General features: G+C 42.1%; 1 protein-coding gene across 1 annotated transcript in view; it reads left to right on the top strand.

Moving 5' to 3' along the window:
- LOC105987044 (uricase) overlaps nt 1-14,367 on the top strand; it is a 31,375-nt gene extending 17,008 nt beyond the window's left edge. Inside the window, exons 6-9 of the mRNA XM_013018202.1 lie at nt 9,043-9,229; nt 10,684-10,807; nt 12,822-12,905; nt 14,293-14,367. Of these exons, the coding sequence (XP_012873656.1) occupies nt 9,043-9,229; nt 10,684-10,807; nt 12,822-12,905; nt 14,293-14,367 (470 nt within the window). The remainder of the gene's footprint in view (nt 1-9,042; nt 9,230-10,683; nt 10,808-12,821; nt 12,906-14,292) is intronic.
- The last annotated feature ends 222 nt before the right edge of the window (nt 14,368-14,589 follow it).

Here is a 14,589-nt window from a genome sequence, read left to right as displayed (position 1 = left end):
AGTTGTGCTGGTAGCTTTAGTATGGTCTTGTTTGTGATCATTTGGGTAAATGCCCAAAAGTGGGATTGCTGGGTCATAGGGGAGCTCTATGTAGAATCTTTTGGGGAACCTCCATACTGCTTTCCAAAGTGGTTGAACAAGTTTACATTTCCACCAACAATGCAGTAGGGTTCCCTTTTGGCCACATCCCCTCCAGCATCAGTTGTTATTAGATTTCTTCATTATAGCCATTCTAACTGGGATGGGGTGGAATCTCAATGTTGTTTTGATTTGCATTTCTTTTATGGCTAGAGAGGTTGAGCATTTCTTCATGTGTCTATTGGCCATTCTTATTTCCTCTTCAGAGAACTCTCTTTAAGTCTTTAGCCCACTTATTTATTGGGCAGTTGTTTCTTGGAGGATTTGTTGTTGGGGGATTTAATTTTTTGAGTTCCAGGTATATTTTAGATATGAGACCCTTGTCCATTGTATGGCTAGTGAAGATCTTCTCCCAATCTGTGGGTTTCTATTGATCTTGCTAGCTATGTCCTTTGCCATGCAGAAGGAAGGTCTGAAGTTTTATGCAATCCCATTTGTCCAACCTTTCTTTGATTTGTCCAACCACTTCTTGACAACTCTTGACATCTCTTGACAGTTGGCAGCCTCTCAACACCCTGCCCCCTCTAGCGGGCTAGGGCACAGGGTCCCACTGGTTATTACACTTCCCTCCTTCTTCCCTCCCTCTTTCCCTCCCTCCATTGCTCCCTGCATCTCCCCCTCTCTCTTTCTCCTCCCTTCCTCTCTCCCTCCCTCCCTTCCTTCCTTCCTTTTTCCCTCCCTCCTTCCCTCTCCCCTCTCTCTTTCTTTTTTGTGCTAGTCTGGGGCTTGAACTCAGAGCCTGGGTGCTGTCCCTGAGCTTTCCTTGCTCAAGGCTAGCACTGTACCACTTGAGCTCTGCTTCTGGTTTTTTATGGGGGTCGTTTATTGGAGAAAAGAGTCTCACACACTTTCCTGCTGGCTTCAAACCATGATCCTCAGTTCTCAGCCTCCTGAATAACTGATATTATACATGTGAGCCACTGCCACCTGGCTTGGAGTTTGTTCTGTTTATAAAAGTCCAGTGCAGTTTTTTGTGTGTGTTGATGATGATGCGAATGAGGGTTACTCCTCTGTTCCATAAAGTAATACAGATACCCAGTTAATAGCAACCATGTATTTTTATGACAATTTCCATGTTTATGTAGAAGGTAATATATAATAGGATAAAAAGAAAAAAAAAGATCTTTCAAATACACACATATCTTCTGGTCCTAGGGCTTGAATTCAGGACTTGGGCACTGTCCTTGAAATTTTTTGCTCAAGGCTAGTGCTCTACCCCTTTTGAACTACAGCTCCACTTCCAGCTTTTTGGTGCTTAATTGGTACCAAGAGTCTCACTGATTTTCCTGTCCTGACTAACTTAGATCCAGGATCCTCAAGTAGCTAGGATTACAGGTGTGAGCCACTGGCTCCCAGCTGCAACCATATATTTTTCACCTTGTGCTTTTGATGGTCATCTTGAGATTTCCATGACAGCCAATTAAGGAGAAGGGAAGGGCTTTTAGGACAAAAAGGAAAGAGGAAAATCCTCACTCATGAGTGTCAGGTCTGAAAATGGCATGTTGCCCATCTAGAGAGAATCAGCCACGCCTGATTGGAGGAGAGGCAGCTCAGTGTAGTCTTACATGGTTACCTGAGAGGACAAGGGAATAGATTCAGTCTCTGCCACAGGAGGGTTAAGAATTTAGGAGGGTTAGGAACTTCCTGCTAAATGAAGACAAAAGAGAAACTATGTAGCTAGCAGACATGATTGGTGACTTTTAGCAGAGCCACAGAGGAAGTGAGGTGAGTAAGTACAGAGCTCTGCTGATCATAAACAAAGAAGACAGGCTTCTCTTTACACTCTTGTTCTTTCCAGGAATTACCAGGAGTTGGTAGCAGCCTGAATTCTAATCACGTGGCTGCTGGAGAGAGGAAAGACTAGCCAACATAATCAAATTACAGCCCCCCCTCCCCACCACACTTTCTACAGAAAGTCACAAAGCTTCAGAGTACAGCTATCATTGTGGCGGTGATCCCAGAAGCTCCAGCTTGATTCATCTAGAGCTCAGTCCCACTCTGACAGCATGTGGGGCTGGCATGCATCAGAGCAGGGAAAGAGACATCTGTTTCCGTCAGAGCATGCAGGTAACTGTGTGCATTGATTATGAATATGTGCATCTTCCAGGGTAATGTACACAAAGGTGATATTTGTACTCTGTTCCTCTTTGGAGAGTAGGGCTATCTGCTGCTGCTTTGGCAGCAAAGTTAAAATCTTAATTTGCTTAAAATCTAAGAGGTAAATGGAGGAATTGCGATGGGTCAATATTACAATCATTGTCATAAGAGGTGTCCTTATATAGGTATAAGTGATAAAAATCATTCACACACACACAGGCATATATTCAAGGCTATTGTGACAAATTTCTGGCTAGAGCCTTTGTTAGGGTCTGATTAGAATGGTGACAATCCTGCCCCTCCCTATACACAGCTACTTAATCACACATTCAGCAAGGCAACTACCAAAACTCTTCCCAGCAGGGTATGTGACTGGATTTCTCATAGTGAACTGGATTCACTTCTGTTTTGGAATTGAACAATTATGGTTAACTAGCTGAATCTCAGGCAGTCTTTCAGAGCTAGAAATTGCTCTAAAAACGATCTTGCTGTTTCTTCCTTTAAAGCTTCATTTTTGAGCTATACATCCTTGCATCGACAAGAATGTACAGCTGTTTCAAAGTTAGATGGTTCTTTGAGAGACTTTGGGAAAAAAAAAGAAAGTAACAGATTCACCCGAAAGACTAAAAATGGCTCTGATATTTGTGCGTTTCCACATCCTGAGAGTAGAGCAAGGCTCTGCATATATGATGTGGGTTCAGGTTACTGGTTTAGGTGTTGTATAGGACTTGAATTTCCTGAACTCTTTCTCAATGTCTCTGTTAAACTACAAGCTTAGGCAAGTCTTAATGTCAGTGGAATAGTTGAGTCACTAATTCAAATTAAATATGCCCCACCAAACCTCTGCAGTATTTAAATTAAAAATTGTAGTCTTTTAAGCGTCAAATTTCTTGCATTCTGGCACTAATTATAGAAACCCAACTAAAGCGGAGCTAAATAGAGAAATGGAAAATGGGGGAAAGATCTTTAAAAAGAGAAACTGCCTTATGGTAGTGAAAAAACAAAACCCACACTTTTATTGACATGAAAGCTAGTGTGTGTGGGGGAGGGGGGTAAACATGAGAAGGGGCTGATGAAATCAAAGTCCAGGCGAAGCTGGTTGCCAGTTGTTCACATCGGTAATCCTAGTCAGGAAGCTGAGACTTGAGGATCATTGAAGCCAGCATGAGCAGGAAAGTCAGTGGCACTCATCTCTCGTTAACCAACAAATGAGCCAGAAGTGGAGCTGTCACTCAAATGGTAGAGTGCTAGCCTTGAACACAAAAAGCTCAGGGACAGGGGCTGGGAAGGTGGCTTAGTGGTAGAGCGCTTGCCTTGCATGCCTGAGGCCCTGGGTTCGATTCTTCAGCACCACATAAGCAAAAAAGAAAAAAGCCAGAAGTGGCGCTGTGGCTCAAGTGGTAGAGGGCTAGCCTTGAACTGAAGAGCTGAGGGACAGCGCCCAGGCCCAGAGTTCAGGCCCCATGACCGGACCCCCCAAAAAAATCCAGGAGAAGAGATTTAAGAGGCCATACACTAGGCAGATATGTGATCAGCGAATGGAAGACCCCAGTGCAGAGATGGCTGTAGCTGAGAAGACTGTTCATGTTCTCTGATGCTGAGATTAAAACTCTCAGGGTCCTCCATAAGGAAAGGTCTGGAGAGACATGAGGTTCTGTCTGGAAAGTCGTCTTGAGCATCATGTAGTTGTACCACAAGCCAATAAGCTCCCCTCCATCTGGCTGATGTCATCTTTCCCCATCCAGAATTGCACATAGGTAGTTTGGCGCTCACTGTGGAAGCTAAATGGACTCATAGAGACAAGCGATAGTTAATTGATTTCACTTTTTTCCTAGCACTTCACAAGTTTGAGATTTTTCTAGTAGGATGATTTAATATAGTTTTAAAATATCTTCCTTTTAGCTATTTGTGTCCTTTTTGGAGGTGTTAAATGTGGAAGCAATTATCCTCTACATGACAGGATTTTTTTTTCTTGGCTCGGTAAAGCTTTGTGCTTTGTGACACCTGATGCGTAGGTACGGAGCTGGGCTTATTTTCTATTAATTCACAGTGAATTTCTTTCCTTTTGAGAGCTAAAGGGTAGATGTATGCTTCTCGGTGAGATAAACCACAATCTGTTAAGTGTGTAGGAGGACACTAAGAGCTAGAAAGGATTATGTTCTAGCAAAATGAAATGTGAAAAAAATCTCCCTTTTGCATTACTCAATAGCCATGGTAGGGGGTAAAAAGCTGATGAAGTGGTTTAATGGGAAGTAACCTAGGTAGGGACGTACCGTCTTTTCTTATTGAATAACTCCGTGTGTGCGCGTGCACACGCTCTAGTACTCCATCTTGAATTCAGGGCCTCCGGGTTTCTTTTGGCTTTTTCTGCTCAAGGCTGGGTGTTCTACCTCTTGAGACACAGCTCCACTTGCAGCTTTTTGCTGGCTAAGAATCTCACGTATGTATCTGCCCAGGCTAGCTACAAACTGTGATCTTCAGCTCTCAACCTTGTCAATGGCTAGGATTACAGATGTGAGCTACCGGTGTCCCACTTGAATTACTTCTTGTTTTTAAGCCAGGTCCTTTTTTTTTTTTAAGTGTATGGTTAGCATCATATTTTTAGTTGATGGCCCCATGAATTTGAAAGCTGAAAGCTTAAGGTTCTTACCAGTGTTCAGAGAGCTGGGGCACTGCCAACATGGAGAGACAAAAAAAAAACAAAAACGCTCTTATTTTATCCAGTGTGTCTATTACGTGCCAGGGGAAAAATTATGCTTAACATTTAAAGAGAATAATTTTTGTGAATACTGTTCATAGACATGGTAGAGGCACTAGGGTAGATGGTGTGTGAGCTTCCAACACTGTGACAGTAGTTAACTGTCTTTGGAAACGGGAGACCTTTATTCTGTGGCAAGCTGATGCCAAATGTGTTTTGCATTTTCTCCACTTGCAGATTCTAGAGAAAAAGTAAATCATTTTAATTTGGTCTGGCAGGACTAACATGCCCCAAGGTTGATAAGCCTCATCCTAGGCCAATGGTGGATAGGATGGCACAAGAGAAGGTTTTTCTTTTTGTTAGTTTGTTTGCTTTATTCAAATCCCAATGAGCCTTTGAAAAACAGGGGGAGGTTTCCAAGTGTTTGATGCTGATGGCAAAAAGTTCAATGTAACAAAATCTTTATAATGACTTTCATAGAACATTTCTTATATGGCAGCCATGTTATGCTTCACGTGCATTACACCAGGCAGTGATCAACCCCAGAAAACAAGTATGATTATTACTGCTATTTTATAGATGAGAGCATCAAAGTAGGAAAAAGTCAAGTAATTTTCTTAGGTGTATAGTGCTCATAAAAAGAAACACTGGAGAGGCAAGAAGAGCACTAGGGTTTAAATTTAGGGAAATCCAAGTTCCCAAATGGACCTATTATTTAGGTCTGCATTCTGGAACTTTCTTTCTTTTTCTTCTTCTTCTTGTTGTTTCAGTGGTACTAAAGTTCACACTTGTCAAGCAGGTATTCTACTAGTAGAACAAGCTACCAGCCCTTTTTGCTTTAGTTTTTTTTTTCAGCTAGGGTTTTGAGTTTTGCACACGTGGATCTCAGATTGTGATCCTCCTACTTATACCTTTTACCTAGCTAGGAATACAGGAGTGCACTGCTACACTCAGATCAGGTTTGCTAGCTAATATTAGTAAGACTACTGGAGAAGCTAAAATTTGATTGGCTTATGTAGGATCAAGGCCGGATTCTTTGGAAAAAGTATGGTAGGCAAAGTTTTCTTTACATTCTCTTTCACCTTTTTACTCCTCCCCAAGGATTTCTACTACTTGTTTTAACTCCACTACTAATCACAAATTCATGTTGCACTTCAATAGCATTTGTTTTCTAGACGGGGTATTAGAAGTGGCAGATTACAACTATTAGCTCACAAAGGCTGGAGACACCTCCTTTAAGGGATCTTTGCATTTCAATATGAAAAACTTAAGGGACAAAAAGTTTCCAAGACATACATGAATGATGCTTCCATCTCCATTTCAGCCCAAGGAAGACGGTATGTTCATCTGGGGCCTCTCTCTGAGGCCCTCAGAGCATATTGTGGAATGGGAAGTGGCAACCTTCTCATTTGAAAAGCCTCGTATGGTGCAGAAATGAGGGAGAGTTCAAGGAAGGGAAAAGCATTGCACAGTTGGAGAATGATCTAGAATGGAGGTAGAAAAGCAAGGAATCTCATAATGTGGTGATGGATTTCCACTTTATCCCTGTTAGTTTTCAGCCCTGTGATTATTAGCTGATGAGTAAAAATCAGCTGCACAACAATACTATATAGACTTCTGAGGATCAAGTAAACACTGCACAAAGCAACAACCAAAGGCATGCCTTCAGAGAGGAGGCTTCCAACCAATGTTTGGTGCCCTTCCCCTTGGCTGTGTGGTAGGGGCATCAGAAGGAGAGACTGTAGAGAGTGATGGAGGTGAACTGTTGAGACAGGAAAGAGACTCCATTGCAACGCTCTTCGTGCAAATGCATGAATCAATCTGGCTACACTTATTCATTTCACAAATACCTATTGATAGCTTCTGCACTTCTCTTGAGTTTGAGATTTAGACTTCCTAGATTTAAAATACCGAGTTATTTTTGTGTGAGGGACCATGTCTTTATATATTTTGAATCTGATAAACGTGTCCCACTGAAGTCATGAAAGCATTGCTGGTATCTTTCTTTTGATCAGTCTTCAGATAAGACTTTCAGAAAATTAAACATAATTGTACATTTTCTATTTTACCACATTGTCCTGAAATACTGAACAGATCACTTGACTTAATCAGCACATATTTAATTGGAAGATCTACCGCTAACCCCTGGGTACTGCTTTCTCGGGTAGGTGGTATTTTGAAAATACCAAAATATAGTCATTATTTACCTTGCTCTGAAACTCTACAGCTACTAAATAAACTGCAGCAATTGGAACCACATAGGTGGTGTTAACCATTGGATTTTAAGAACTTTCTTTGACTTTAGTTGAGGGTCATGAGTTATACTCTTGTTTTTCAGACGATGGATGTGGTGATGTCTAACACTCCTGACCCATAACTTTGAGACTAAGCAGGCCAAGAAGGATAGATATTTGTCAGGACCAACTTAGCAATTACAAATAGATGACCTTGATCATCCTCACATTTGTTATTGTGATGTGTTCCCTGAATGTCACCTGTCCCACTAACCTGGGCATACAAATTAGTTCAAGGTGATGTTCATTTTCTGAGTTTCCGGGTTCTGTGATTTTCTTATTATGATACTTCTGACTTGTCCAGCCAATTTCTCCCATCTCTGACAGCCTTCAGAGGTTGACTTGTATATACTCAAGAAAGAGTGTGCTATGCCTCTGTCTACATGTTATATCAGTTGCTTCTTCTCTTTGGGAAGAGTACATCTCCATGGAGCAGAATACCTGGAGTTTCTCTGTGTGCCATCAAGTGCAAGTTCTCTTAGGTTCCATTAAACTGCTGGAGCTGCAGCATAGTCTGCTTCATAGAGAAATAAAGTTAGGGAGTGATTCTCTCTCTAACTTTGCCTATTACTTCCCTGGGTAGACTTCCAGTTTTCAGGTGGTTAATTAGAGATAAGAATCTCACAGACTTTCCTGCATGGGCTGGCTTTGAACTGGGATCCTCAGATCTCAGCCTTCAGGTAGCTAGGATTACAGGTGTGAGCCACCAGCACCTGACAATAAGTAGCTTCTTTAGATTATGTCTGCCACCTACTACCTGCCAGTAGTCCTGTTACTTTATGAGAAGATACCCGAAGAAGCTCCAGAGCCATATCATCCCTTCATGGCTTTTAACTCCCTTTTTCTTGAGCCCAAAGCAACTTCAGTCCAAACCCCAAATCTTCAGCTGTAACACAGAAGCCTTTATGGAAATCAGTTGAGGTATATGTGGGCCTGTGAGTCATCGGATTCATCTCCGCAGTCTTTTTTTAGGCTCAGCCAGGCCCACACTGCTAACCATTCATGAGGTTGTCTGAGCTCATAACCTCAAGTACACTGAGCTGGCATCAGGGTCTAGTGGTGACTGGAGTCATCAGTCACCAACCTGAGGGCTACCCCAATAGAAGATTCATAGCAAAGAGAATTACTTGTGAGGAGCTTACTAACACACTTCAATATCATTACAGCTTGAATGTGATGAATTTCAAAACATGTAAGGTAGTTGACTGAGAGCTATGGTATGTTTGACTGAGAGAAGCTTAAAATTTCTGTATCTTTCAGAATTGTATGGGAGTTTATTCTTAGACCTTCAGTTTCTTAAATCAGGAGAGGAAAGAGAGTCATGAATTTTAGGTAGGAAGGCACAGCGTCCTCATTACTCAGAGTTCAGAGGACACAGGAGGTCAGGAAGTACAGATGCATAATTTTCTGTGCAAGCACATTGTACTATGGTTTTTTGTGTATAATGGAGGAGGTAGTGGTGGGTGAGTGGTGTGCTGGTCCTCAGGCTTGAACTCAGAATTTGGGCCCTGCCCTGTAGTTCTTTTGCTCAGGATTAGCACTACTACTTTAGCCATAGCTCCACTTCTGCCTTTCTTTTTTTGGTAGTTTATTGGAGGTAAGAGTCTCATGGACTTTCCAGCCCAGGCTGGCTTTGAATTGGGATCCTCAGATCTCAGCCTTCTAACTAGCTTAGATTACAGGTGTGAGCCTTTGGCACCAGGCTGCAATATTTAAATATTTAATATTTAAATGGCCAGAATCTTCAGCATTGTGCTCAGCATTCATAAGAAGACACTGCTTTGTTAAAGCCTCTCCTTCTCCTATTTGAAACAGGGCCTCCAGTCATCCATTCTGGAATCAAAGACCTCAAGGTCTTGAAAACAACCCAGTCTGGATTTGAAGGCTTCATCAAGGACCAGTTCACCACCCTCCCTGAAGTGAAGGACAGGTGTTTTGCCACCCAAGTGTACTGCAAATGGCGCTATCACCAGAACAAAGATGTGGACTTTGAGGCTACTTGGTATGAATGAGTGTTAGGACCTAACCTGTGGTCAGGTAACCTATAGGCAGGTAGTATTTGCTCTCTTCCCAGGGGCCCACAGTTGTGGAGTCTTAGCAATAAAAGGGAATCCTAGAGGCCATTCAACTCATCCTCATCAGTCAGAAATCCCTTCTGTTTTTCAATTTACTAAATCAGTGGTTCTCAAACTAGAGTGTATAGAATTAGTATATACTGGAGTTACTCGAGAGCTTGTTAGAGCTCACCCAGCCCACCTCCAGAGACCTGAGGATTTGTAGTTAGAACGAATTCCCAGCTCAGTCTGCTGGATTCAGGGGCATGCTTTAAGAAGCGCTGTCTCAAATGAAGATAGAAACCAGCCTTCGTACCTCACCGTGACGTGGAGATGGCTAAATGGGGGGCCAACCTGTGGCTTTCTCACAGATACTGCCATGACCCAGGAAATCCCTTGGTCCCAGGCAACCTGGGAAAATTGGTCACCCCAGACTAAACTCAGAGTGATATGGTGATCATTAGAAGTACTTTGTAAACGACAAATGCAAAAGGTATGAGGATGATTATTCTGTCTTTGACAAGGAATAATTAGGCTTCTGAACTCTCAGAGCTTGCTTTTTGACTAGGTTATCTTATTCCTTTGCTGAAGCTTTAATTGCCAGAAATTTCTTTCCTGTGATGAGCTGGAATCCATTCCCCTCCCCCTCTCTCCTCCCTCACATAGCTGCCTCCCACTTTTGCTCTGCTCTTTTTATTGTGTGATAGGTTTTAAATGCTTACAGAGAGCCTCTTCTCAACCCTCTATTCCCTTTATTTTATTTCAAATGTTTTCCCTGGGCAGTGAGAAATGTTGAAAAGAGCATGAGTTAACATGCCAGCATCGGGGGGGTCCTCTGGGCCATTCCTGGAAAGAAAGGAACTCAGAGTTGATTGTTTAACTTTTGAACTCAGGTTCATCATCTCTAGTCTGAAGATTACAATACTACCCGTCCCAGTTACACTGAGAGTTTAATGACATAATCACATAAACTGCATAGCACAGGGGCTGGCAACAGTTCCAGGAACCAGCCCGTGAGTAGTGACAGGGTTCAGGGTTGGGTGTCTCTTCATAGGATCTCCTTCAAACACGGTGGGGAATTTGCCCTGAAATGAATGGCATTTGGCCTTAGAACCAATCTAAGAGAATAGCTTAGTGCCATTCAATGATTTTGAGTGTGTGTGTATGTGTGTTGACAGAGAGAGAGAGAGAGAGAGAGAGGAAAGAGAGAAATGGGAAGTTATTTTGCGGGGAGAGGAGTGAGGAAGATGAGGAGGTGGTTGGGGTTACGGGATAATAATCCTTTCTACAACCATCAAGAGAAATGTTTTCTGGGAGACAGAAATGTAACAACTTCTTAGCTCTATAAAGTCTTCCTAAAATACATTCTATGAGAAGGCTCGCTTCCTTCTGTGTGTTTCAGGGACACGGTGCGGAACATTGTTCTAGAGAAATTTGCTGGTCCCTTTGACAAAGGTGAATACTCTCCTTCTGTGCAGAAGACCCTCTATGACATACAGGTGCTCTCCCTGAGCCAGATTCCTGAGGTATGTTTTGTCACTTACCATTGTGAGGACTAAGAACCGTGTGTCTCCTGTCAGCTCTGAGAAGGAGTTGAGAGTTAGAATAAGAAAGTGGAAGACACATGAGAAATGACATCTGTTGTTGTTCAAAAGCTTGTTATAGCAAGTGAGAAGAGAGGGAAAAATCTGTTCAACCTAAAAACACAGGCCACTGCTATCAATTTTTAGTTTTGTTGAAAATTCTTTGAGTTCCTTCAACCTGCCACTGATTTAAGCCTCAAACTCTAGACACTTAAATGCCTTGATTGGTAATTAGATGGAAGTTCTACATTTCAAGGGATCCAGAGAATGAAAGATAAATGTACACAGACTTATTCTATTTATCCATCCCATCCATCCATCATTTATTTGATGTTATTGGTTCTTATTTCTCTGGCAATGCACAAGGGATACAGAGATAAATTAGCCATGGTCTTTGCCCTCAAAGAGCTCATCATTCAATGAAGAAAGAAAATAAGTAAACAGTCTAGTAGATTATACATTATTATAGAAATACAAAGGAAGAGTCTACCTTGGGTAGGGTAAAAAAAATGACCAGTCAGATTTTCTGGAGGGGACAGGTGTGTGCATTAAGGTTTTAGAGACATGTGTGCATGTGTGCACTTGTGTGTGTGTGTATGGTGGGTAATCTAAACTTACACTCTTAATTGAGGTTGCAGGGTAGATATAGATACAAAAAATTACATGTATGATGTAGTTATTTTCTGTTAAAGGTCAATCACCCGTTGAATCTTCAAAAGTGAGCTTAGACATGAGGCAGCAACCAGCTAAACATTCCTTCTGGGCTTAATGTTTGCATTTTTATCCTAAGAGCATTGGGAACCATGGAGGGACTTAAACAGGTTGCGTCCTGGCCATATTTGTTCCCAAGGAAGATCTCTGACAGTAGTGTGATGAGCAAAAAGGATGATGGATCACATGTGGGGAGATCTGTGGGAGACTATTGTAGAAATCTGGCCATGGCTATGCAGGGGAAGGAGAAAAGCGCCAGCCACACAGGGTTAGGGTTGGTGGAAGAGTTATTTTCAGTAGCTTACATCTAAAATTCCAGGTACTTGAAGCAGAGATTGAAGATCATGATTTTAGACCAGCCTGGGAAAAACTTTAGTGAGACTCCAGTTCAACTAACAAGTCAGGCACGATGGTACATGACTGTGGTTCCAGTTATATGAGAGCTATAGATAGGAGGATCATGGTCCAGGTTGGCCTGGGAAATCCACAAGACTCTGAAAAATAACTGAAGTAAAAAGGGTTGGATGTATGGTTCAAATACAGCAACTGCCTAGCAAACATGAGATCCTCTAGTACCAGCAAAAAATCCACACAAACAAAAACGAAAACAAGTTGGCTCATTTTCCAGCATTTCCTGTCCAAATAGCCTGCAACTATTTCCAGAAACTGGGCAAACCACTTCTGGAGACCCACTCTCCAGAAGGAAAATCATGTGAATTGGCATACACAGCCTTTGGCCTCCAAACTGCAAAAGGGCAGATGTTTGTAGAAGGTATGGTGTGGATGAGAACTGACATGCAAGCTGCAGTATGTACTCATGTGAGCCCAAGACAGAAAGGTGGGATGGACCATGGGCTGGGGACAGCTCTTCACATAATACATGTCTTGGCACAACACTCCAAAGAGTCAGATGATTTTTTCCCCCAATTTTGGGACTTGAACTCGGGGTCTAGGCACTGTCCCTGAGCTTCTTTTTGCCCAAGGCTAGTGCTCTACCATTTGAGCCACTTCCAGCTTTTTCTCAGCGGTTTATTGGAGATACAAGGGGAGAGGAATGGGCTTACTAGGTAATGATAGGATGTGCAGGAGAGCACACATTGAACACTAGAGGTGGATGAGAAGGTGTCTCAAAGACAGAGCAGGATCTGGAGTACTTGGTAAGTGGGTAGAAGGAGTGAAGAGTGGGTGGAGTGAGAGAAACAGACTCACATGTGCCTCCTATGATACATACTATTTTGGATTCCAGATTGAAGATATGGAAATCAGCCTGCCAAACATTCACTACTTTAACATAGACATGTCCAAAATGGGACTGATTAACAAGGAAGAGGTAAGAAAACCTCAAAAAACATTCCAAGCACATTTCTGCTTCATTCACTCAAAATCTCCTTGTAAACTTGCAATGATAATATCATTGCCCAATCTTAACAATGGCTGTGTTAGGAAAAATGTATAGTTGCAGTGATTAAAGATCTCATAGACTTAGGGTCTTTCAATGCCTGAGGCTGAAGTCCCACAGAAGTGGATGCACAATTGTAGAGGAGGTTGGAAGTTGCAGAAAGAATAAAGACAAGGAACCAAGTGTGCCCCAGAAACTAGCTTTGAGATCTTGGAAGAGGGCCACAGTAGGCCTTAGCTTTATTACTCTCCCATCGGGAGACAGAGTGGAGGAAGGAAAGGCTGGAGTCCTGAGTTGCAGAGGAGGCAACCTGGTCCCATGCACTGCTCATCAGTGTAAGCAAGCACTGTTCATTTGAGAAGAAAGAATGGTGCCTATCATATTCCCTTAATTAGAATGGAAAGCATTTTTACAATGAATTCTTGGTGTAGGGCAAGAGAGAGAGACCTGAGAGGAATCATATATATATATTAGATATAGATACAGATACATACATACATATATATGTACATATATTGAGAAAGAAAGAGAGAGAAAGAGAGAGAGAGCTCTCCACTAAAGGCAAAGTGAATGGGCCTCAAACAGAGAAAGGATTAGGTATCATGACCAGCATAATGCTTAGTTCAAGGCCCAGACAGATAGGAGGTTCTCTGGGCCTCATGAGCCTCAGACCTGAACTGATCACTTCCAGGACCTCACTGTGAGTTGAAATCACAGTTTTTCTTCGCTTTAAGGAAGTCAGAACCCACAGCCTGCCTGCTCCTAAATCTTACCTGGAGGCTTGCAGGTTGAAAGGCACTGCATAAAAGTCTGAGTGTCTGATCCAAATGCCTCAGGGATGGTTGATGCTACATGCAGACCATTGCCTGGGTATGTACAAAGTAAAGGCAACATGAGAAACAGGGAGTAGAGGCAGACTGACAATAATGGAGTGGAAAGGTAGATACATTTTTGAGTACAGCTGTCTAGAACCATTAGCATTGTCCTAATAGCTCTATGGAGCTCTTGAGGGCATCCGATGGCTGGATTATGGCATTGGCCAACGGTTGATATACAAAGCAAGTCATCAAGAAAAGGTTCAGTTGTATTCACTGCACTATTCAAAAAGCAGTGATATGTAATGCATTCCTCTAGAGGCATTTTATCCCAATGATCAAATATCTTAAAAAAACTCTTAATTTTCTGAAAAATGATCACAAGGAAAAGAAGGCATTCCCATGCTTGACGTACCTTCACATATTTTCCTGTGTAACAAGTTTTATCTTCATTGTTTCAGAGAAAGAAGAGGGCTTATTTAATGTCTGTGGTTTTGCTACAGGTCTTGCTGCCTTTGGACAATCCATACGGCAAAATTACTGGAACAGTCAAGAGGAAGATGGCCTCAAGGCTGTGAAAATATGGCCACCAATAGGATGCCATCATCAGCTGAAGAATTCCTTGTCATTTGGGATATGTAGGATAGATTGTGTTAGACATGGGAATTTCAATCGAGAGTATTGATCTTTAGTGTTCAGCAAACCATTTGGGAGGTTACCTTACTAGTAATTGGAACAGGTTTTGTGAACGTAGTTTACATTAAGAATGCTGAGCAGCATTAGAACAATGGGAAGTTAAT

The sequence above is a fragment of the Dipodomys ordii genome, unplaced genomic scaffold (genome assembly GCF_000151885.1).
Source record: "Dipodomys ordii isolate 6190 unplaced genomic scaffold, Dord_2.0 Scaffold39, whole genome shotgun sequence".
In the NCBI taxonomy this organism is placed as follows: domain Eukaryota; kingdom Metazoa; phylum Chordata; class Mammalia; order Rodentia; family Heteromyidae; genus Dipodomys; species Dipodomys ordii.
This window is presented reverse-complemented; position numbering and strand designations above follow the sequence as displayed.